The 26,584-nt window shown below is 37.6% G+C and overlaps 1 protein-coding gene and 1 long non-coding RNA gene across 3 annotated transcripts in view; one reads left to right on the forward strand and one right to left on the reverse strand.

Moving 5' to 3' along the window:
- Positions 1-26,584, forward strand: part of LOC138845445 (uncharacterized) — a 93,425-nt gene that overhangs the window by 21,511 nt on the left and 45,330 nt on the right. Inside the window, exon 3 of one of the 2 annotated variants that reach the window (XR_011382704.1) lies at positions 9,886-10,816. The exons of the other annotated variant lie outside the window; for it this stretch is intronic. This is a non-coding gene — a long non-coding RNA (uncharacterized lncRNA). Of the gene's footprint in view, positions 1-9,885; positions 10,817-26,584 lie in introns of those variants that run through there. 2 annotated transcript variants of the gene reach the window in all.
- ORYCUNV1R1589 (vomeronasal 1 receptor oryCunV1R1589) lies at positions 15,755-16,666 on the reverse strand. The gene has a single exon (NM_001167276.1). The coding sequence runs from the start codon at positions 16,664-16,666 to the stop codon at positions 15,755-15,757; it is 912 nt and encodes a 303-aa protein (NP_001160748.1).

Consider the following 26,584-nt stretch of genomic DNA (forward strand, 5'->3'; position numbering starts at 1 on the left):
ATGTTTTATAAAATCTTAAAAATATAAGTAGGCCGGTGCCACAGCTCAATAGGCTAATCCTCCACCTGCAGCGCTGGCACACCGGGTTCTAGTCCTGGTCTAGTCCTGGTCTAGTCACCGGATTCTGTCCCGGTTGTCCCTCTTCCAGTCCAGCTCTTTGCTGTGGCCCAGAAGTGCAGTGGAGGATGGCCCAAGTCCTTGGGCCCTACACGCGCATGGGAGACCAGGAGAAGCACCTGGCTCCTGGCTTCGAATCAGCATGGTGGGCCGGCCACAGTACGCCGGCCACAGCGGCCATTAGGGGGTAAACCACTGGAAAAGGAAGACCTTTCTCTCTGTCTCTCTCTCTCTCTCACTGTCCACTCTGCCTGTCAAAAAATATAAGTAATACATTTTCATGCACTTCATATGTACAGATTTAAAAACATAGTGACTTTCCCTCCGTACTCTCCCTCTCATGCCCCAACCCTTCCTCTTTCTCCCTCCCACATTCCCACACTTAATTTTTACAAAGATCTGTTTTAGGTTCACTTAGTGATTATATGTTAAACCTTCCACTAAGTAAAAGTTCTCAACAAAGAGTATGAAGAAAACAGAAAAGTAAAAACAACAAATAACATTGTCCCTCAATGAAAGAGATAAGGACTGTAAACAATCATTGAATCTCAAAATGTCTATTTCACTCCAATATATTGCATTTAGGCACTCTATTACCTTGGATAATTGTTACCTTGGATCAGGGAAAACATGTATCTGTCTTTTGGGGACTGGCTTATTTCACTAAGTATAGTGGTTTCCAGTTGGATCTATTTTGTTGCCAAACACAGATTTTATTTTTTTTATAGCTGAGTAATAACACACACACACACACACACACACACATATATCTTCATCCATTCAACAGTTAAAGGGCATGGACATCTGGGCTGATTCCATATTTTATATCTTGTGGATTGTGCTGCAATGATCATGAAAGTACAGGTAACTCTTTCATACACTGATTTATTTTGGTTTCAGTAAATTCCAAGGAGTGGAATGGTCGAAGATTTCTGAGGTATTCCATACTGTCTTCCACAGTGGCTGCAACAGTTTACATTCTCACCAACAGTGGACTAGGGTACCATTTTCCCCACATCCACTCAAGCATTTTTTTGTTCATTTCTGTAAGAGCCATTCTAACTGAAGAGAGGGGAAACCTCATTGGGTTTTTATTTGCACTTCCTTAATGGCTAGTGATCCTGAGCATTTTTTCAATTCTCTGTTGACTAGCTGAATTTCCTCTTTTGAAGACTGTCCCTTCAAGTCCTTTGCCCATTTGTTAATTGGATTGTTTGTTTAGTTATTGTTGAATTTCTTGAGCTCCTTATATATTCTTGATGTTAACCTTTTATCAGTTGCATAGTTTATAAAACTTTTCCCCATTCTATCAGTTGTCTCTTCACTTTCCTCAGTGTCTCTTTTGCATGGCAGAAACCTCAGCTTGATGCAATCCCATTTCTCAAATTTGACTTTGATTGCCTGTGCTTCTAAAGTCTTTTCAAAGAAGTCTTTGCCTATGCCAAGGTCTTGCAGAGCTTCTTCCATGTTCTCTAGTAATTTGATAGCATTGGGTCATAGATTTAGGTCTTTGATCCAATTTGAGTGGATTTTTGTGTAACGTGTTAGGTATTGGTCTAGTTTCATACTTCTGCATGTTCAGATCCAGTTTTCCCAGCACCACTTGTTGAGAAACTGTCCTTGCTCGAGAAATTGATTTTAGCTATTTGTCAAAGATAAATTGGTTGTAGATGTATGGATTGATTTCCATAGTTTCTATTCTGTTCCATTGGTCTGCAAGTCTATTTTTGTGCCAGCACCAGGCTGTTTTGATTATAATTGCTTCATAATATGTATGTCTTGAAATCAGTTATTGTGATGCCCCTGGCTTTGTTTTTTGTTGTATAAGATTGCCTTAGCTATTTGTGGTCTCTTGTGTTTCCATATGAATTTTAGCATCATTTTTTTCTAGATATGTGAAGAATGTCCTTGGTATTTTGATTGGAATTGTATTGGATCTGTAAATTGCTTTTGGTAGTATGGACATTTTGATGATGATGTTGATTTTCCAATCCATGAGCATGGAAGATTTTTCCATATTCTAGCGTACTCTTCTATTTTTTTTTTCTTTAGTGTGTTGTAATTTTAACTGTAGAGATCTTTGACTTCTTGGTTAAATTTATTCCAAGTATTTAATACTTTTTGGAGCTATTGTGCATGAGACTGATCTTAAAATCTCTTTTGCAGTCATGACCGTGCCTGTGCATACAAAAACTATTTGCTTTTCTGTCTGATTTTATATCCTGCCAAATTATCAAACTTTTTATGAGTTCCAATATTTTATTAGTGTAGTCTTTTGGATCTTCTATATATAGGATCATGTAATCTGCAAATAAGGATAGTTTTGTTTCCTCCTTTCCAATTTGCATCCCTTTGATTTCTTTTTCTATCCTAATGGCTCTGGCTAAATCTTTGAGGAATACCCAGTTGCTTAAAGTTTTCATCATGAAAGCGTGCTGTATTTTATCAAATGCTTTCTCTGCATCTATTAAGATAAGCATATGTTTTTTGTTCTTAATTTTCTTAATGTGATGTATTCATTTATTAATTCACAAATGTAAACCACCCCTGCATACCAGGGATAAATCCCACTGATCTTCTGATATATTAAAAAAAATTCAATTAAATTCAATTAGCTAATATTGTGTTGAGGATTTTTGCATTTATGTTCATCAGGGATATTGGTCTGTAGTTCTCTTTCTCTGTCACAGCTTTTTCAGGGTTAGGAATTAAAGTGATGCAGGCTTCCTCAAAGGAATTTGGGAATATTTCCTCGCTTTCAATTGTTTTGAATAGCTTGGGAAGTATTGGAATTAGTTCTTCTTTAAATGTCTGGTAGAATTCAGCAGTGAAACCATCCTGTACTGGGCTTTTCTTTGTCGGAAGAGCCTTTATTACCAATTCAATTCCCATATTGGTTATTGGTCTGTTTAGGTTTCCTATGTCTTCATGACTCAATTTTGGTGGATTGTATGTGTCCAAGAATCTTTCTATTTCTTCTAGGTTTCCTGATCTGTTGCCATAAAGCACTCTGTAACAATTATTGGTGATTCTTTTTTATTTCTATGGTTACATTTCCTTTTCCATCAGCAATTTTATCAATTTGGGTCTTCCCTCTCTTTCTTTGGTTACTTTGACCAATGTTGTATCCTTTTGCTTATTTTTCAAAAAAAACACAACTCTTCATTACATGGATCTTTCTCTTTTTTGTTGTTGTTGCTTTTATTTTTTAACTTTTATTTAACAAATATAAATTTCCAAAGTACAGCTTATGGATTACAATGCCCCCCCCATAATTTCCCTCCCACCTGCAACCCTCCCATCTCCCACTCCCTCTCCCCTTCCATTTACATCAAGATTCATTTTCAATTCTCTTTATATACAGAAGATCAATTCAGTATATATTAAGTAAAGATTTCATCAGTTTACACCCACACAGAAGCACAAAGTGTAAAATACTGTTTCAGTACTAGTTATAGCATTACTTCACATTGGACAACACACTAAGGACAGATCCCACGTGAGAAGTAAGTACACAGTGACTCCTGCTGTTGACTTAACAATTTGACACTCTTGTTTATGGCATCAGTAATCACCCGAGGTGCTTGTCATGAGTTTCCAAGGCTATGAAAGCCTTTTGACAAGGCCATAGTCAAAGTGAAAGTTCTCTCCTCCCTTCAGAGAAAGGTACCTCCTTCTTTGATGGCCCTGTTCTTTCCACTGGGATCTCACTCACAGAGATCTTTCATTTAGGTCTTTTTTTTTTCCAGAATGTCTTGGCTTTCCATGCCTAAAATACTCTCATGGGCTCTTCAGCCAGATTCGAATGCCTTAAGGGCTGATTCTGAGGCCAGAGTGCTATTTAGGACATATGCCATTCTATGAGTCTGCTGTGTATCCCTCTTCCCATGTTGGATTGTTCTCTCCTTTTTAATTCTATCAGTTAGTATTAGCAGAGACTAGTCTTGTTTATGTGATCCCTTTGACTCTTAATCCTATCATTATGATCAATTGTGACCTGAAATTGATCCCTTTGACTAGTGAGATGGCATTGGTACATGCTACCTAGATGGGATTGAATTGGAATCCCCTGGCACGTTTTTTCTTTCTTTCTTTTGACAGGCAGAGTGGACAGTGAGAGAGAGAGAGACAGAGAAAAAGGTCTTCCTTTGCCATTGGTTCACCCTCCAATGGCTGCTGTGGCCGGCGCGCTGTGGCCGGCGCACAACACTGATCCGAAGTCAGGTGCTTCTCCTGGTCTCCCATGGGGTGCAGGGTCCAAGCACTTGGGCCATGCTCCACTGCACTCCTGGGCAGAGAGCTGGACTGGAAGAGGGGCAACCTGGACAGAATCCGGTGCCCCAACCAGGACTAGAACCCAGTCTGCTGGTGCTGCAAGGTGGAGGATTATCCTGTTGAACCATGGCACCAGCCCCTGGCACATTTCTAACTCTACCATTTGGGGCAAGTCCGATTGAGCATGTCCCAAAATGTACATCTCCTCCCTCTCTTATTCCCATTCTTACATTTAACAGGGATCACTTTTCAGTTAAATTTAAACACCTAAGAATAATTGTGTGTTAATTACAGAGTTCAACCTATAGTATTAAGTAGAACAAAAAAAATACTAAATGGGATAAAGTATTAAGTTGTTCATCAACAGTCAGGACAAGGGCTGATCAAGTCACTGTTTCTCATAGTGTCCATTTCACTTCAACAGGTTTCCCCTTTGGTGCTCAGTTAGTTGTCACCGATCAGGGAGAACATATGATATTTGTCCCTTTGGGACTGGCTTAATTCACTCAGCATGATGTTTTCCAGATTCCTCCATTTTGTTGCAAATGACCGGATTTCATTGCTTTTTACTACTGTATAACATTCTTTAGAGTACATGTCCCATAATTTCTTTATCCAGTCTACTGTTGATGGGCATTTGGGTTGGTTCCAGATCTAAGCTATTGTAAATTGAGCTGCAATAAACATTAAGGTGCAGACAGCTTTTTGTTTGCCAATTTAATTTCCTTTGGGTAAATTCCAAGGAGTGGGATGGCTGGGTTGTATGGTAAGGTTATATTAAGGTTTCTGAGGAATCTATTTTTGTTGTTTTTCAATTTTGTTTATTTCTTCTTTTATTTCAATTATTTATTACCTCTTGCTAATTTGGGGTTTGGTTTGTTATTGTTTTTCTAGGTCTCTGAGATGCAATGATAGCTCATTTTTTGGTAACTTTCCAATTTCTTCATATAGTCATTGATTGCTATAAGCTTCCCTCTTATCGCTGCTTTTCCTGTGTCCCATATGTTTTAAAATTAAACATTGTCATATTCACTCGTTTCTAGAAGTTTTCTATTTCTCTTTTGATTTTTTCTATGATGTACTATTCAGGACCAGGTTGTTCAGTCTTGACTCATTTCCATATGATATAAAGATTCTTGAGCTGTTGATCTCCAGTTTATTCCATTGTGGTCTATGGATACAGGTGAGGGGAGGATACAGCCACCCACCTCAGAGCAGGTGTGGATACAAGAAGGAGCACAATGGTTAGGCATGTTAGCAACAGAAGCTGTCATGGTGACTGTGCAGTGGAACTTCTCAGGACCCAGAATGGAAAGTTCTGGCTTTATTCTAGAGGTAGCAAAGAAGCCTTAGGTCAGGTTCTCTGTGAGGTTTACTCTGGAGGACATTAGACTCATTCTGGCCATGCAGTCACTTTTGCAGCTGAGGGAAGCTCATGCATCAGTTGTCACCATGCAATGTTTCTCATTACCCAAGACTTAAAACCTGAGGATGTAAGGAAACAACCACCCTTACTAGCATTCCTTCTGCAGTGATTGGAACCCTCACACAATACCTATTACAGCACTCACTCAAGAGCAATAATATGAGGGCAATTGGCTACTGATCACAACACAATCACAGGTTAGGGGAACAGGGATTAAAGGAATTTACCTAAGGGACTCCAATACCAATCTTCCCAGCCAATGAATGGTGCTACCATTGGATGGCATCTATTGCTGTGAAATCTTTCCATAATTATACTACTTTTGATTTTCTAAAATGTACTGCTTTGTATGGGCACCTGTGTCTCTATGCTAGTCACCTATCACATTCTGGGTAATCATCCTTGTTGGGGAAGTGGGGTTCAGGGAACCAAATTGATTAGGCTAAAGCAAAGGTGAACACAATTGTTAAGATGGGCTATGAGGATCTTCTGACCCCCAAAGGTAAACTCTTCACTCAAGTTCTTCAAATTCATGCAGGAAGTCTCTAGGTGAGTGTCATTCTGGAACCTGGGCAAGTACTAAGAGCAGAGATAAAACCTGTCATTTGCCTGAGTTGCAAAAACCATTGAAAGTCAATAATCATGATTCAGCATTGACCAGGAACCTGATCCTTTTCTGAAATTTCTCAACTGAGCTTCAATATTCTGGTTTTAGAAATAGACTAATCCATGTCTAGCGTGTTAGTATTCCCTTGTAACCAACCACTTGCTGTTTAACATTGGTCATGTGACTGTACCTATTTTTGCCTCATTTTCTCTATAAAATAAAGGCAACATTTCTTGATGCTCAAACTGTTGTGAGTGTAAAAAAGAGTTCTGTGTACAAGTACTGCTTAGTGTATGACAAGTAAATAAGATATAGTATACAAATTATATAATCAAAGTCCACTTTTCATATTTTGTGTGCTGCTTCTCTGTATCTACCTCACGTAGACTGTTTTCTCAAGGCGCTCCTATTAGAGGGTGACTCCAAGTTACCTTCTTTCTGGTTCAAATAGGAAAAGCTCAAATCTTAAATAACTCACTCTCCAACACTGGTGCAGAGGCTCTTGGCTGCTGGGTTCCTGAGTTGTAGGTGTCCATGCCATCTACATAAGTCCACTGTGTCCTTCTAATTTGTGTAGAATTTCCCTTGATGTTTTCTCCCTAACTCTTCCCTGAGACTGCCACTCTCCATTTTATTAAAACTGTCTTCTCCTAGACTAGAGCAGTAAGCTCTCTCCCTACTCTGCCATCTTAATCACCAGTCCACTAAACTTTCATTCACAGATATTGGAATTTGTAATGTCAAATTTTGTGATAATTTAATTGAAGTCTGTGACTTCTTATTTACCTACAAATTCTACAAAGAAAGGGGACACTTCAGATTACTTCTCATTCCCAGGTTTGTGACCGAAACATAGAAGTGAACTAGGCTGAATAAAGAAATGAAATGATCAATGAAGAACACAATTTTCCAATTCATTTCTGACATTGTGGTCAAGTGGATACTAGACAGGTGACCAGGAGCTTTGACTCCTGTTCACAGTTCTACTACTAAAGTAAGCTTAGTGTCTCCAGATGATACTGTGGCTATGATACCCTGTACTATTTACATATATAGAGTCCTCCCCCCACTTTGCATAGGCCATGTACATAGGCCACTAAGGAACCCAAGACAGCATGTAGAGTAGGCCTGTCTCCTCTCTGTCTAAGAATAAATGTCTCACAGTTTCTCCAGGATGTCCTACATGCTCAAATGCAAGGAACAGACATTCCTCCTCCCTTAAGTCAGGACCCAGAATACACCAAACATCCTTGAATGGGAGATAAATTAATGAAAGTGCATGAAAAATTCACAGTGATGTGGGAGAAGCTGTTATGGAAACAACCTTCTATGATTGAAAGCAGTGAATGCAATTACACTCTTTTTTGAAGTTCTATAGAGATTTAGAGGAAGAAACTATCAATCCCATTTGGACAAACTCAGGGAAGACTCATACTAATAGGTGAAATATGATTGAGAATTCTAAAATATTACATTTTGCAAATCTTAAGCTGTTTAGAGAAAGGGTAAGGTGAGGGTTGCTGATTTGAAGTTTCATAATACCGAGAATTTGGAAATCATGTAAGGCACACACTCAAAGGTGGCTAGTTTAAGGACCACTAGGACTCATGATATTCAATGAATCCAAATGAGATAGACATCAATGTATTAATACATACAGTATTTCAAAGAATTCACTGACAAAAGTAGTAGAGTGTAGGAGTATTGCTATTTTGCATCTCCCTCACCTACTACCTTCAGTCAGACTCCAACATGACATTTGGGAGATACTGGAAAACCTATTAGGTCATAAGGATCACTTGAGTCACCTTTCGAATACCCAGATCTTATTGTGAGCAGTGTATTTGGAAAATGAACCCGTGAGGACCCACAGACATACCAAGATGGCTCAAATGCTTTACTTATGAGCATGTATTCAAACAGCCCTTTGGCCCTTGCTGTTTCTCAACTTTTGTAGGAACAGTTGATCATGTTTCAGGAATTGAGAACCAATCATATTAGACCTGGAAGAAACAGCAGGCCTGATTAAAGCCTGATACATGGCCACAATAGAGAATGTAAACAAAAAATAATGCTTCAGTGAAGGTGGGCCTGCAGAACATCTTCTATATGCTAACTTGATTGCCATTGCATGTAAACCTGCAAGTTAGATGACTGGATAAGAAAGAGGTACTGGTTGGCTCCAAACACCAAAAAGCAGCTAAGAAAATAGAAAGGCTGGTTATCAAGTTTATACTGTGTGCATGTTGGAATACTGCAGTGTCCCACAGAATTGTGCAAGTGTTACATATTAACCAAAATATTTAAATATTAATTAATTAATGATAAGATTCTTAAAACATGTTATCATGAACAACCAAACTAATATCGTGTAAATGACAAATGCAATAGAACCATTTATGAAATGATTCCAATTTCAGTTTTTTTTTATTTTATTTTTTTGACAGGCAGAGTGGACAGTGAGAGAGAGAGACAGAGAGAAAGGTCTTCCTTTGCCGTTGGTTCACCCTCCAATGGCCGCCGCGGCCGGCGCGCTGCGGCCGGCGCACCGCGCTGATCCGATGGCAGGAGCCAGGAGCCAGGTGCTTTTCCTGGTCTCCCATGGGGTGCAGGGCCCAAGCACCTGGGCCATCCTCCACTGCACTCCCTGGCCACAGCAGAGGGCTGGCCTGGAAGAGGGGCAACCGGGACAGAATCCGGCGCCCCGACCGGGACTAGAACCTGGTGTGCCGGCGCCGCTAGGCGGAGGATTAGCCTAGTGAGCCGCGGCGCCGGCCCCAATTTCAGTTTTGAAGATGCATAGGAATTAGTTAACTTGAAGAGAAGGCAAAGGAAGTTATCTAGTCTCTGTAGAAGACATAATAAATAAACAAATAAACATATCTCAAGCTTCTTGTAGTATAACATCAATTATACTAGCATACACATCATGGGATGCCCATTAGGAGTGGAGGAGGAAATACAGAATATTTGAAAAATTATAGTTAAAAATATACAAATATGGCAAAACACATTTATCTACAAATGTAAGATCTTCAGTGAACCCAAGGATGATGAATTATACAAATACACATTGAGAAACATTCTACTCAAATTATTGATCAAATACAAATGCATAATCTTAAAAGAAAAAAGAACTTGATACACAAGTGTTCTCAAAAGAGAATAAAAGCTGATTTTTGCAAACAAGCATTGGCAGTCAGAAGTTAGGGTGATGATGTAATTAAAGCATTGAAAGGAAAACAACCACTGACATCACATATGAATTCTGTATAAAGCAAAATAAAGACATTGTGAAATAAAATTGAAATGGTTGTTTAATAATAGAATAGCACTACAATAAGTGTAAAATAATTTTTAGGATGTAATGTGGGACATAATGCAATATCTAAAACCTATATGAATAAATAAAATCACAGATAACAACATAAATATAACAACAATTTCTCTTTTCTTTCAGATGTAAATTATTTTTCTATGGGATTTAAAGTCCAATGCACAAACAACAGCACAAGCAGCCATGTGGAGGATACAGAATATTAATTACATATTAATGTTAAAGTTGTATTAATGGACACATATTTAGCAATGGTGTCCTGGACTTTTCTATGTGGAAGGATTTTTAATGAATATTTTCTTTTTAGCTCTTAATGATTTCGTAGTTTATTTCTTTTTTATTTTAATTTTAATTAATTTTATCAGATTCAACAAAATTTGTAGATACAAGTCTACTTGACATACAAGGGTAATTTGAAACGTTCATGGCTGAATGGAATTCAGTACAAGTTTATTTTGATGTAAAACTATTTTGAAATCCTGAATATATTTTTCAAATTATGCATTCTCCACAAATCTTTTCAATATGGCATTATAATCATTTAATGTAATCAATTTCTTCATTTATACCATTCATAATATCTGCCTCTTCACTTTTTTTGTTGTTGTAGCCCATGGAAATAGGTTTTTCTTTTGTGTTCTTGGCATTGAAAATTGAAATTTCAATATAGATGAATACTGTAGCTCAGTGAATGAATGACTCACAAAGTGTCCTCACTAGTAGGAGGCAAAATGCAAGGTGACTAGAACTGTAATACTGCATACTCATAGTTGTGTGACTCTGATGGTTTATAGACCTCCATAAATTAATTATGTTGCCTTTTGACTATGAAATTAGCAAACAGATCAAATGAGCTCCATGACTGATTTTTATCAATATTTAATTAATACGGACTATATGTAAATATATATATACACACAATAAATAAGAATTAATAAGAAATAAAATCATGTTTGAAGATGGTATGAACAAAAATAGGTGAATTGGAGGGGTTAATTTTAAGAACATATAATGTTAGCACTATTATAAGCCATCAAAACTTATGAGCTTAATAGTTAAAGGCTTCAAATCAATAATGTAACAATTTATTAAAAAATAAAATATATACTTTCTTTTTTTGTATTTGGTTCTACAAGAAAATCAATTTTTTAACTTCTATTTAACAAATATAAATTTCTGAAGTACAGCTTATGGATTACAGTGGCTTACCCCCCCCCCCCATTAACTTCCCTCCCACCCTCATCCCTCCCATCTCCCACTCACTCTCCCATTCCATTCACATCAAGATTCATTTTCTTTTTTTTTTTTTGACAGGCAGAGTGGACAGTGAGAGAGAGAGAGACAGAGAGAAAGGTTTTCCTTTTGCCATTGGTTCACCCTCCAATGGCTGCCATGGCCAGCGCGCTGCAACTGGCGCACCATGATCCGATGGCAGGAGCCAGGTACTTATCCTGGTCTCCCATGGGGTGCAGGGCCCAAGTACTTGGGCAATCCTCCACTGCACTCCCTGCCCACAGCAGAGAGCTGGCCTGGAAGAGGGGCAACCGGGGCAGAATCCGGCACCCCGACTGGGACTAGAACCCAGTGTGCCAGCGCTGCAAGACGGAGGATTAGCCTAGTGAGCCATGGCGCCAGCCAAGATTCATTTTCAATTCTCTTTATATACAGAAGATCAATTTAGTACATATTAAGTACAGTTTGCACCCACACAGAAACATAAAGTGTAGAATACTGTTTGAGTACTAGTTATAGCATTACTTCACATTGGACAACACATTAAGGACAGAGATTCTACATGAGGAGTAAGTGCACAGTGACTCCTGTTGTTGTCTTAACAAATTGGCACTCTTGTTTATGGTGTCAGTAATCACCCGAGGTGCTTGTCATGAGTTGCCAAGGCTATGAAAGCCTTTTGAGTTCACCGACTCTGATCTTATTTAGAGAAGGTCATAGTCAAAGTGGAAGTTCTCTCCTCCCTTCAGAGAAAGGTACCTCCTTCTTTGATGGCCCGTTCTTTCCACTGGGATCTCACTCGCAGAGATCTTACATTTAGGTCTTTTTTTTTCCCAGAATGTCTTGGCTTTCCATGCCTAAAATACTCTCATGGGCTCTTCAGCCAGATCTGAATGCCTTAAGGGCTGATTCTGAGGCCAGAGTGCTATTTAGGACATCTGCCATTCTATGAGTCTGCTGTGTATCCCACTTCCCATGTTGGATTGTTCTCTCCTTTTTGACTCTATCAGTTAGTATTAGCAGACACTAGTCTTGTTTATGTGATCCCTTTGACTCTTAATCCTGTCATTATGATCAATTGTGACCTGAAATTGATCCCTTTGACTAGTGAGATGGCATTGGTACATACCAAGAGAGAAAAGCCAACACCAAAATCAGTCATTTTCATTGATTCATTCAAAATCAATCAATATATAGACAACAAAGAAGAAACTACATGAATGTAAATAATAATAAGTAACTTGTTTATTTTTAAGATTTATTTATTTGAAAGGCAGAGTTACACAGAGAGATAAGGAGAAGAAAAGTGAAAGAGAGATAGAGGGAGAGAGAGAGAGAAAGAGAAGTGTCTTCTATCTGCTGGTTCATTCCCCAGTTGGCTGTAAGTGCTGGATCTGCACTGTCCAAAGCCAGGAGCCAGGTGCTTCTTTTGGGGCTCCCATGTGGGTGCAGGGACCCAAGCACTTGGGCCATCTTACTGCTTTCCCAGGCCATAGCCAAGAGCTGGATGTGAAGTGGAGCAGCCGGGACTGAAACTGGTGCCCATGTGATGCTAGCGGCGGCTTTACCCACTATGCCCCAGCACCAGACCCAAGTAATTTATTTCAAAGTTTGACTAAGTTCACATAGAATTAACTGGAAACATTTTGACTGGGAATAAAAGGTAAATTTCTTTTTCGGAAACCAGATCTGAAGTGTTTAAATGGAATGTTACATTAAGTATAAAATCTGTCATTGCATTCCTCATAACAGAAGTCAAGCAGATCATATTTTCTGGGCACCATAATGACAATAGAAACCATCAAGTAAAATGTAACCTCAAGTGATATGTACTTACATGTACACTTCATTAAAATCACTTAAGTTAACACAATTTAAATATGAAACTGAGAAGGATTATTTTTGTAGATTCATGGAAATGCTAATGAGGAAAATATTGATTGAAAACAAAATTCTGAATTAGATAAATAATCTTACCAATATTAGTTGAACACTATAGGAAAATAGTAATTCTGAACTTGTATATAGGTACTATTCTTCACAACCAAATATAACACTGCATAAGTTGTATAAAACATAAAACAAATTTTATAGCATTATGATAATCTTATTCCACAAATTATTTTCACCTTATAGTACACTGGGGAAGAGGAGTGTGTTCCAAATGAAAAGAAAAAAAATTTTCATGAAACATGTTTGTTTATTACAGAAAATTTCTGTAGAGTATTATTTTGTATACTGTTTATAATTGTGCTTTTTGGATAAAATGTTTTGTAGTTTAACACCTTTTAGTGCACAAAGGTAAAATCCTGAAATGCTATTAGATTCACTAAAATGCCTAATAAAGTTGGAAAGAAATTTTGAGGACTCCTTAACTATAAAAGTAAACCAAGAAAATGGTCTAGGGAAAGAACCAAACTAAGAAGCAAACATTCAAACAAGATTTAACACAAATATTACAAACCTATTTGAGTTGTTCAAATTGGAAGGGGCAAATGAAATTTGAAAATGAACCATAATTATTCCAAAGTGATATCTCATTCATGTGAGAATCAATCTTTATATTCTCTTTCACACAAGAAATAGCTAGTAGCTATCAAAATGAAATTCTACATCATATAAACTTCAGACTTGTGGATTGTATTGAAAACATGTAAGTCAATACAATGGACATGGGAGAATCACAAAAAAAAATAAAATAACATGAAAATAACAAGAGACTACATGTTTAAAAGCCATATTTGCAAAGGAGTGAGTAAATAACAAAATATAGTGAAAATTACTTAATATAAAACATGGGTTAAACATTAGACTGAGCTAGAAAGAAGAGTAATGAACTGTAATATTAAGCACAGTTAGTTCAAATAAAGTAAAAAGAGAAAATCTGCGTACATTAAAATATTAATATACATATACAAAGGTTAAAATGTAAAGGAATGAACAAAATCTAGTTGTTTCTCTGGAATACAAAAAAGAAACAAACTACAATAAGACCAATATACTAATCATTTTTATTGTGTAAGTTTCCAAAATTGATGATATGTAAATCTTTGAGATCAGGAGTTTACTGTAGGAAGGAGGAGGAAAGGTGGGAGCATGTGTGGGAGGGAGGGTAGGGTAGCAAGCATCACTATGTTCCTAAATCTGTATATATGAAATACATGAAACTTGTATAAATAAAATAAAATAAATTATAATATAATAATAAAAGATAAGTTTATTGTGATAAAGTGAAACTTTAAGAAAAAATTCTTTAACAATATCCATACATTGTAACAACAAAGGGAAATATGATTTAATTAAGTGAGAAAAAAGGATGGTAACTAAGAGAAACAAAGCAAAATTCCAGGGGCCAACACAATGGCACAGTGGATTAATGCCCTGGCCTGAAGCACTGGCATCCCATATGGGTGTCGGTTCAAAACCCAGCTGCTCCATTTCCAATCCAGCTCTCTGCTATGGCCTGGGATAGCAGTAGAAGATGGCCCAAGTCCTTAGGCCCCTGCACCCATGTGGGAGACCCAAAAGAAGCTTCTGACTCCTGGTTTCAGATCGGCACAGCTCCAGCCATTGCAGCCAACTGGGGAGTGAACCATTGGATGGAAGACTTCCCTCTCTCTCCACCTCTCCTCTCTCTGTGTAACTCTCTCAAATAAATAAATAAATCTCCCATAGTTTATATAGTCTCAAAAGATAAAGAAATATTAGCAATTCACAGAGCAATTCATTAAGGACAGAATTGTATCCTTAGTTAAGAAGCCTTTACAAAAAAAATTTAGATTATTTTATAAAGTTAGAAGACCTAGGAATTATGTACCAAAGCGACCTTCATAGGACCACACAACAAAAAGGGAAAAAATGTTTTCCCATATTGCTAGGAAAGTACATGAAGAAGATACTTCTGCAGATGGACAACATTGAACTAAGAGACTCATATGGTCTTTTTCACTGTCAAAGTAAAAGAATCAGCCCTTAAGGCATTCAGATCTGGCTGAAGAGCCCATGAGAGTATTTTAGGCATGGAAAGCCAAGACATTCTGGAAAAACAAAAAAAGACCTAAATGAAAGATCTCTGTGTGTGAGATCCCAGTGGAAAGAACGGGCCATCAAAGGAGGTACCTTTCTCTGAAGGGAGGCGAGAACTTCCACTTTGACTATGGCTTTGTCTAAATAAGATCAGAGTTGGTGAACTTAAAAGCTTTCCATAGCCTTGGCAACTCATGACAAGAGCCATTGTAATCCACAAGCTGTACTTTGGAAATTTACATTTTAAATAAAAGTTAAAAAATAAAAAAGTAAAAAAAAATTAAAAATAAAGTAAAATTTATCTCATCTAAATTATATATATATATATTTTTGACAGGCAGAGTGGACAGTGAGAGAGACAGAGAGAAAGGTCTTCCTTTTTGCCATTGGTTCACCCTCCAATGGCCCCCGCGGCTGGCGCACTGCAGCCGGCACATCGTGCTGATCTGAAGCCAGGAGCCAGGTGCTTCTCCTGGTCTCCCATCCGGGTGCAGGGCCCAAGCACTTGGGCCATCCTCCATTGCACTCCCTGGCCACAGCAGAAAGCTGGCCTGGAAGAGGGGCACTGGGACAGAATCCGGCACCCCGACCGGGACTAGAACCCGGTGTGCTGGTGCTGCTAGGTGGAGGATTAGCCTAGTGAGCAGTGGCGCCAGCCCTAAATTATATTTTAAAAATCCTGTTTTGAATTTTTAAAGGATGATACAAATTATGTTTTGAAAAGATTTTTTCATCAGCTTTTTGAAATTGATGTCATATCAATCACATTTTGTAGAATACTAATTATTCTTTTATCAGAACTAATTAGCACCAAGGGGCTGACAGTGGCATAGATACTTCCCACAAGCCTCTGGACATCCAGGACAACTGGATCATATTTCCACAACATGGTTGAGAAGGATGAAATGATGATATCCAAACAGTACATGATCACAAAGAAAGTCACAAGCAGCAGCACAGTATGGGTGGCCCTTTTTGCTGGGGAGATTCTTGGGGAAATATTTATGCTGTGAAGGTACTCAGACCTCTTCTGGTGGCTAGATAAGAGAATCACCATGTATGCACTGGAGAGCAGCATGATTCCTACAAAGAAGACATTTTGAGACAACGTAAGAATGAAAAATAATTCCATGATGATGGAGTTCACTGAGGAAAGTGAGCAGTACTTACTGACATTGAGCAGATTGGTCATGTTGGAATGACCTACAGAGTAGATGATCATGTTGCTATTGGAAGACAAGTTGAGGGACCAAAAACAGAAGAGAGCATGGCTAACATAATTTGTGAGTTTATGTTTAAATCTTGACAAGCAGAAGGTGCTGGGGCTGATGGTGATGACCTGGATGATGCTCAGGAGGCAGGTGGTACAGATGGACAGGCCCCTCATCACCCTGCTCATATAGAGCAAAGCTTTACATTTGAAGTCATTTGGAAAATTCAGCGACATGAACATGTTTGCAGATAAAATATCCAGTATAGTGAATAGCATTACTATGTGGACAAAAACCAAGTGACATGTGACCATGTCAGTGGGCTTAGGCCTATGATCCCGGTAGATGGTGGAGGTGTAGAAGAGAAGAAGGAAGACATTGGCTAAAACTCCAATGCCAGCTTGGAAAAAATATATATGTTTTAATGATGACATACTGGGAATGTTTTTCATATTAACAGCATACGGGGAACATTTTAGATACCTGTAAAATAAGTAAAAAAAGAACAGACCTCACGTCACCAGTGCTCATTCTTCTTGTCATGAAATCATCACAAATCATTTTTTATTTTAACCACTTATTTTTAATGAATCCAATATATTTTATAGAATTTTATAGAAATTATTGGTAGTGGGACGGGCACTGTGGCACAGCAAGTAAAGCTGCTGCCTGCAGTGCCAGTATCCCAAATGAGTGCCAGTTTGTGAGTTCCAGCTGCTCCACCTCTGATCCAGCTTGCTGGTACCTGGGAAGGCAGCAGAAGATGGCCCAAGTCCTTGGGCCCCTGCACCTATATGGAAGACCCGGAAGAAGCCCGAGGCTCTTGGCTTCAGATTGGTTCCGCTCTGTTCATTGTGGTCATTTGGGGAGTGAACCCTTGGATGGAAGACTTCTTTGTCTCTCTGCCTCTGCCTCTCTGTAATTCTACCTTTCAAATAAATAAACCTAAAAAATAAACTTTGCTACCTCACTTACCACTACTCTCTGTCTTACATCTGAAGTTTTAAAAAAAATTATTGGTACTAAAACTTTTGTAATATTCTCTACAAGTGAAGTTTGTTCATTATATTCATTTTCTAAACCCCTTGAGTAATTATTTGTATATTTCAAAAAATTATTCAACAGAATAATTTTTATTTCATTTTGCTGTAAACTTTTTGAAATAATCTATACAGAGAGAGATTTAAATGACTTACACTCAAAAATGAATGGCTGAGTAGAAAATTCCTCTACCACAACATGCCATGCATGAGTTAACAAAGGACACATGACATAGTCAATTAAATTATTTTTGAACTCTCTTCAAAGATTTAATCTTATATTGTGTATCAGAACTGAACAATTGCTCCATAAACATGTATTTGCACCCTCAGAAAAACACAGAAACAGGAAAGGCACCAGGATCATAATGACTAAAGGATTAACTATCTCCACATTTGAAGGACCATAACCAATGCAATTCTAATAATATATTTAAGCATGGAATGATATCCGTGCAATTATATATATATATATATGCATATATATATATAAACACACACAAAGTATTGGTCTACTACATACATTATGAACCATTTCATAATAGAGCTAAAATAATTACATGAAAGTGTATAGATAAGGATTTTAATATTTTATTCTTCCACCACGGTGATATTTGAGTGATTTCCCCTTATGCATGTCACTCATGTCACTCATTCTGTAAATGCCATCATGCACTGAAACAAGACTTGAAATTATAAATAATCAACTGCTGACAAGAGGTTCTTGATAACATACAGACCAGGAGAGGAAGGATCATAGGTAACAAAAATATTATCACAGAGGTAGTAGTCAAAAACTGTAGCAGGACCATGAGCTTTAACAGAAGTATAAACATTTACATAATCTCTTTTGAAAATTCGTGTTAATTCTCAGAATCCAATATATCCTTATGTATGAACCTCAAAATATCATTTATTATTTATTTGAATTTTAAAGTTAATTTTGCATCCTATATTTTTATGGGAGTAATCTGGCAGTCCCATCATGGAAAGGTCACTGAATTTGCTGGGAATTGGAATTGAAAAAAGTCTGAGAATGGCCACTGATAATTTGTTCAGAGTGTAAAGGAGAATTGGGTCTCTTTTGGAACAAAGTAAATAATTACAAATCTGAATGTATAGTTAAGCTCTCTCTGCAAGAAGTGACAGTGGGGCTACTGGGGCTGAGTGTGAAGCCCCTGAGCACTCTTAGGAAGCAGAAAAAGTGGACAACATTCATTCTCTTTATTCTGGCTCTCACCTTAAATGCCTAAGAATTTATGTAATTTTAGATCACAGTGAAGGGAGCACAACAATTAAATAAACCAGGAACCAAAAGACAGATGAGGAAATCACTGGGCTTAGATTAGACATGTGCATAAAACATAGCAGTGTAAAGGCACAAATTCAAAGGATACTTTGTACAGAAAACATGTTTTAAAAGTTATTCAATCAAAAGGCATAAGGACCAGCAGACTCACACGCAGAGAGAGAGAAGGAGAGAGGAACATCTTAACATCCACTGGTTTACTCCTTCAGATGCCCACAAATGCTGTGGCCAGACTTGGCTGAAGCTAGCACTGAGGAACTCCATTTTAGTCTCTTATATGCGTATCAGGGACCCCAGACCTTACACCATCATCTGCTGCTTCCTAGTGCATTAGGAGGAGGAAATGGGTCAGAAGCCTGCACTAACCAGTACTTAAACCAACACTGTAAGAAAGGATGAAGGTGTCCCAAGTGGCAGCTTAACCTACCATACCACATTGGCTTCCTCAAAAAAAAGTAATTTTTATAATACCCTTTTCTAATCTCTTTTACAATGTCAATTATTAAAGTATTGTTATATTATGAGTGGTAAATTATAGTGTTATTTTATGAATGAATGTGCAGTTATGTTTTATTCTGTATGGATTTAACAATATGGGTACATGGATAATATATATTATTATATTTTATTATTATGCTCATTACCAGTGTTACATTAATCATAAATTTTACCATATTCATTGAGTAGCATTTGACATCATTGGCAACATTAAAGTGATGATAAGATTTTCATATCAACAGATGTGGGGGAGTAGATTGACAATGTTCATTGATGGAAACTGGAAATTAGTCATCTGGTGGATTCAAGCAGATAAACACCGTTTGCACCGATTAGCTCCACAAAAGATTTGTTTTATAAAATGGACAAATTCCAGAAAAAAAGAGAAAGCATCCAATAGCACTGAATGACTGCAATGTGTCACCTATTCTTTGGAAACCGAATTTCACCCATATGCAGCTAAAAGCAAAGAGTTGATCATGAGAATACTCATAATCCCACATATCTAATTTTTCAGTCCTCCTAAGAAAAATCATAGGTAACAAAAGTGTTATCACTGAGGTAGGAGTCAAAAACTGTAGCAGGACAAGATACTAACAAATCGTATGCTACGGATTTAGGAACACTCAAAAACACTTCCTGAAAGTGCATTTTGTAAACCACCAGTATTGAGATACTGGGAAAGGATAAAACTGTGTTTATAAGAGCTACTATCATAACTCCCTGTGCATTGCACTGATAAGCAAGTGATAGCCATAGTAATCCTCTAAAATAAAGAATTTGGGGAAAAGTAAAAAAAGGTTTCCTGTGCTACAAGTTCACTGATCAGGTCCATGTTGGCCCAGAATGCCTGAATATCATCCTTCCTAATGCATGAATGCAAAGTTTTATAATGAAGACTTTAAGACCTAACACTCTGTAATATTTGAACACACCAACAGAGGTTTCTTGTTAGTCCAGTTTCTTGAAGGGTTGATGCCTTTGTGGCCAATGACAATTCTTGTCATTTTGTTTCTCTTTATTCACAATGATGTCATGTTTGCATTCTTTCTGTTTTATCATTTTAAATACTCATGTACTAGAGAACAGTATTCTTACTCAAGTTAGATAATATTAACAGGAAAGTTGTGATAATTCAATTCAATAATTGAATTGAAGAGGCACTTATTATACATAAAATTTTACCAGCAAGTGCAACCTAAATATTTTGAAGTAAATCAAGAAAATTGACAGTGGCGATTATTTTTCTATAGTATATACTATTCAATTCATGTATTAGAAATTTTTTCTCAATTCTGTAAAATTTCAACTTTATTATCAGTGTTAAATGTTTCAGTTTATTTTAAAAATCTGAGCACTAAAACTAAATTTATTTTAAGAAAGTATTTTGAACTTATGCTGCTTATTTTCATGTAATATTCATCTAATCTAAGAATTTTAAAAATTTTCATACACAATAGAAAATATTTCTAGATAATTTTCTGGTAGGCAGAAAAATATGTTATCACAAAAAAAGAAAAAAATGTTATAAATAATCAGTATAATGCTATTTTTCATGGCCACCTGTTAAATTCATTAATGTTTAATATTAAGAATATTCCATGTGTTATGAGGCCATAAAGTAAAACAGTGCTGAAACTGTCTGAAGTCCCTGAAAATATTTTGAAACCTAAGAGAACAAAATAAATATCACCACATCATACTGAATTATGTGTTTCAAGTTTTGTGTGTCTTACTAGATCAGACTTCATTGAAATAAATACAAGTTGAGAAATATATTAGAATGAACAAAACCAAATACAATTCCAATTCAAGTACTTAAAAATCACAAATTTACTTTTGCAAATGTATTCCTTTGTGGTTTTACATTATTCATGAAGTTCATAATTTCATCTCTAGAACCCTCTGCTGTGTTAATGGTGGAGTAATATCTAAGATTGACATCATGAGCACAGAATTCTCCTAACATTTCACTGGAAAGAATTCTGCTTCACCCCAGATCTCACCTGCTATTGGAGCTCACTTTGTACATGAAACAGAAATACACTCACCCAGCTAAGACTCTGCTGTGAATCCATTATGAGATGAATCCCCAAGATGTGGTTATATGGAAGGAACGGCATCAACTCATCTCCCTCCAGGCCCATAACTATCATTTCACTTGTAGAAACAGGAGAGCCTTGGCCTTGACATCATTAGAAATAGGAGCCACCCCAGGGAAAAGTGTACTTTCCTGGCTTCCGGAAGACAGCAAAGAGCATATGGATTTCAACTCTCTCACCTGTGGACTCATTTCTCCAAGGCAGGCATGTCTGGACAGGTTATCTGCTCTCAGTTCTTGTCAACAGATAAAAGTCAAATGGTAACCTTTACTTTGGAATAAGTACAAGCCATGCATGATTTCTCAAACTTTCTTCATTGCTCTAGGACACTTCTGGTGGCATCTCTCCTTGCTCTCCTGTGGTACCAGGGTCTCAGTGCAACAATACCTGTAAATCAGGAAACTGTCCACTCCTCCAATTCTACTCAGGAAAACTGATGCTTTTTCCCAGGAGCCATATCCCTGAGCCAGGACATCTGTATTGGTTGCAGAATCTAGGCTCCATTTCCTCTAGTTTCCAGGCTACATGTGTTTCTAGAGGACATAAATGGCACCTACATTTCAGCAGCACAGAGGGCCAGGGTCTGCACTGTCCTTCTCAAGATAGTTAATTCAAATGTGGATATCCATCTCCTGTGTTAATGTGTTCACCTCTCATCTGTCAGTCTCCTCTGCAGCTTTACTCACAGGATTTTACACTCTTACAAGTACAGGAACTAGATTTTACCAACTAACAAATTTTCTGTCTCTCTGATGTCCACCAGACACCCCTTTGTTATGACTTACCCATAGATTAATCTCTCACCTGATTAGAACTGCTGCATCTATGGTCTCCTTTATGAATCCAACACCCTCTGATTTTAAAGTGGTGACATTTATCTCCTCAACAAGTAGATACTCCTGTCAACAAAAACTCTCAGACTCTTGTTTCCATATGGTGCTTTATGTATCCTCTTTGGTCCACTCTGGAACACTTATCCATCTAATCTTTGTAAAGCCCATGTATCAGAATCAAGGAGGATGCACTTGCTTATCAGAGATAAAGAGCACTGATGAACCAGACCAGTGACATCTTCACCACCAGGGTCATGGAGTAGAACTTCGAGGAGAACTTCTGATTCTCCTCCCAGTTGTCCCTAAGCACAGGAAATCTAAGACTGATACAATGACAAACAAGCGAAAATCTCAACTTGAATTCAACCCAATCTACTAACCTCTTCTTTACAGTTACTATTTTTCTCATCTCCTGAAGAAAACTTTCCCTACCAAGTGTCATGAAATTAATTTATGTCCTAAAAGTCCATTTAAAAATGTTTCTTTTTCATTTTATATTCTTTCTGGATTGACTTTTCAAGGGTGGTACGATATATGTCTTAATATTTGTCTTGACACCTAAGGCTATCCAAAGGAATTATTACTCTTACCTTTTTATTTTTAAAATTAATTTTAATTGACAAATAACAATTGTGTATTTATGAAGAATGTGTCGCTCCCCCTCTTCGTGCAGGAACGACACAGGACCCTGCGCTGTTCTTTCGTCTGCTCGGCCCTCCCCGGGTTTGCTGCTGGTTCTTCCCGGGTTGGCTACCGACCCTTCCACCTCTGTGGAAGGGCGGTTCCCCCTGCCACATTCCCCACTTCCGCTGGGGAGTGGCACACCACCAGCCGGCTCTCTCGGGGGCTGCACAGGTGTTCCTTCAGATAGATGTTCCCCTTAGATGTTCCTGGTGCATGTTGTCTCTCTCCTCCTTTATAGTCCTCTTCCACCAATCCCAACTCTGCTACCCACACGCCGAGTACACTGCTCTCCTCCAATCAGGAGCAGGTCCTACAGTTTATTGGTTGAACTGGAGGCAGCTGTGTAGAAGCTGTTACTCCCTTCTCAGCGCCATATTGTGGGAGAGCAGATGCATAGAATAAGTCTTAATTCCAGTAACTTAGTCTAGTCCGAGTTGCTCCCCACAGAATGGTGTGATGTTTTGATTCATAGGTACATTATAGAATGATTCAGTCAATCTGATTACTATAATCTTCACTATACAATTTATTTGCTTCATGGTGAAATACATTTCTCTAAAAATATATGCATCAATGCATGCATGTACGTAAGTGTAAATGCATGTATGTATTTGAGAGGCACAGACATACAGAAAAAGATACAGACTTTCTATTTGCTTCTTCAACTTCAATGTCCACAATGGCTGGAGCTAAAGTTGGATGAAACTGTAATCCAGGAATTCAATCCAGGTGTCCTTTATGAGGGGCAAGGACCACATTACTTTCCAGTGTTTATATATTAGTGGGAAGCAGAGATCCAGACCAGACACAAGACTCTAACCAAGGCACATTGATATGGCATACAGGTGTCCCAAAAGGGTCTTAACCATAGGCCAAATGCCTTCTCAAAATATAAATTCTTTTAGCAAATTATAAACACACAATAGATTATTTTTAAGAGAGAGAGAGAGCCGGCACCGCGGCTCACTAGGCTAATCCTCCACCTTGCGGCGCTGGTATACTGGGTTCTAGTCCCGGTCGGGGCGCCAGATTCTGTCCCGGTTGCCCCTCTTCCAGGCTAGCTCTCTGCTGTGGCCAGGGAGTGCAGTGGAGGATGGTCCAAGTACTTGGGCCCTGCACCCCATGGGAGACAAGGATAAATACCTGGCTCCTGCCATCGGATCAGCACGGTGCACTGGCCGCGGCAGACATTGGAGGGTGAACCAATGGCAAAGGAGGACCTTTATCTCTGTTTCTCTCTCACACTGTCCACTCTGCCTCTCAAAAAAAAAAAAAAGCCTCTTCACTTTCCTGTTTCTTTTGCAGTACAGAAACTTCTCAATTTGATGCAATCCCAAATGTTAATTTTGGCTTTGACTGCTTGTGCTTCCGGGGTCTTTTACAAGAAGTCTTTGCCTGTGCCTATACCTTGCAGGGTTTCTCCAATGTTCTCTAATAATTTGATGGTGTCAGGTGATAGATTTAAGTCTTTAATCCATGTTGAGTGGATGTTTGTGTAAGGTGAAAGGTAGGGGTCTTGCTTCATGCTTCTGCACATGGAAATCCAGTTTTGCCAGCACCATTTATTGAATAGACAGTCCTTAATCCAGGGATTGGTTTTGGATCCTTGATCAAATATAAGTTTGCTGTAGATGTTTGGATTGATTTCTGGTGTTTCAATTCTGTTCCATTGGTCTATCCATCTGTTTCTGTACCAGTACCATGCTGTTTTGATTACAACTACCCTGTAGTATGCCCTGAAATCGGGTATTGTGATGCCTCCGGCTTTGTTTTTGTTGTACAAGATTGCTTTAGCTATTCGAGGTCTCCTGTGTCTCCATATGAACTTCAGCATCATTTTTTGCCAGATCTGAGAAAAATGTCTTTGGTATCTTGATTGGTGTCGCATTGATTGTATAAATTGCTTTTGGGAGAATTGAGAAAAATATTGATTCTTCCAATCCATGAGAATGAAAGATTTTTCCATTTTTTGGTATCCTCTTCTATTTCTTTCTCAATTCCCCCAGAATCTCTCTATGAATGAAGCCAGCATCACCTTAATTCCTAAGCTGGAAAAAGATGCAGCATTGAAAGAAAATTATAGACCAATATCCCTGATGAACATAGATGCAAAAAATTCTCAATAAAATTCTGGCCAACAGAATGCAACAACACATCAGAAAGATCATCCACCCAGACCAAGTGGGATTTATCCCTGGTATGCAGGGATGGTTCAATGTTCACAAAACAGTCAATGTGATACACCACATTAACAGACTGCAGAAGAAAAACCATATGATTATCTCAATAGATGCATAGAAAGCATTTTCATGATGAAAACTCTAAGCAAACCGGGTATGGAAGGAACATTCCTCAATACAATCAAAGCAATCTATGAAAAACCCACGGCCAACATCTTATTGAATGGGGAAAAGTTGGAAGCATTTCCACTGAGATCTGGTACCAGACAGGGATGCCCACTCTCACCACTGCTATTCGATATATATATGGAAGTTTTAGCCAGAGCTATTAGGTAAGAAAAAGAAATTAAAGAGATGCAAATTGGGAAATAAGAACTCAAACTATCCCTCTTTACAGATGATATGATTCTTTATTTAGGGGATCCAAAGAACTCTACTAAGAGACTATTGGAACTCATAGAAGATTTTGGCAAAATAGCAGGATATAAAATCAATGCACAAAAACCAACAGACTTTGAATACACATGCAATGCCATGGCTGAGAAAGAATTTCTAAGATCAATCCCATTCACAATAGCTACAAAAACAATCAAATACCTTGGAATAAATTTAACCAAGGACATTAAAGATCTCATAGAATTTATAGAATTTCAAGCAGATAAAGGGTATGTTTTACAAAATAATTTTTAAAATAGTTCTAAAATAGTTCTAAGTGTTCTAAAATGAAATGTGTCAATTTTATTTACAAATAAATGCATATAAATGGCAAGAACAAATCTAGATTAATTAATTTTAAAGCAAAGATGTGGTAGTATGAATATAAACTACTGAAAAATTTAACACAAATTTACAGTTTTGTTTCATATATACAGATTTAGGAACATAGTGTTACTTTTCACACTACACACCCTCTCCCTATTCTCCTTCCCTTCCTCCTCCTTCTTTTTTTATTGGTTTAATTTTCATTGTGAGATTCTCAGCTACCTGTCCATTCTAGAAGTTTTCTAGCAAATATTCTGATCATAAACTTTCATATGCACTTAGAAACTATTGTCATGCTCACTTTCAGGCGAACTTTGTTTACTTTTGAGGAATTTTGATGTAACTAACTTTTTTTGAAATCACCCAACATGCAATTTTTTATACAAATGTCTTTCTTTTATGTCTAATAGTTACCAGGAGTGGTGACATTTTCTATATGAAACTTACTGCAATTTTTCATATATTCTTTATATTTGTCAATTTAATCAATAACTTCTATTTTTTACTTTAATGTTTTGTAATTCTCATCATAGAGATCATTGACATTCATGGTTAAACTTATTCCAAGGTATTTGAATTTTTTTTTGCTATTGTGCATGGGACTGATCTCAGAAGTTCTTTCTCAGCTGTGACATTGTCTGTGTCAACAAAGGCAGATGACTTTTGCATTCTGATCTTATGTTCTGCCACTTTACCAAACTCTTCTATGAGTTCCAATAGTTTCTTAGTGGATGCTTTTGGATCCCCTATATATGGAATCATGTCATCTGCAAATAGGGACAGTTTTACTTCCTGTTTCCTAATTTATATAACTTTCTTTTTCGTGCCCGATGGCTCAGGCTAAAACTACCAGCAGTATATTGAATACCAATGGTGAGATTGGAATCCTTGCCTGATTCTAGATAGCCTGGGAATGCTTCCAACTTTTTTCCTATTCAATAAAA

Source organism: Oryctolagus cuniculus, chromosome 15 (assembly GCF_964237555.1).
Source record: "Oryctolagus cuniculus chromosome 15, mOryCun1.1, whole genome shotgun sequence".
NCBI classification, from domain to species: domain Eukaryota; kingdom Metazoa; phylum Chordata; class Mammalia; order Lagomorpha; family Leporidae; genus Oryctolagus; species Oryctolagus cuniculus.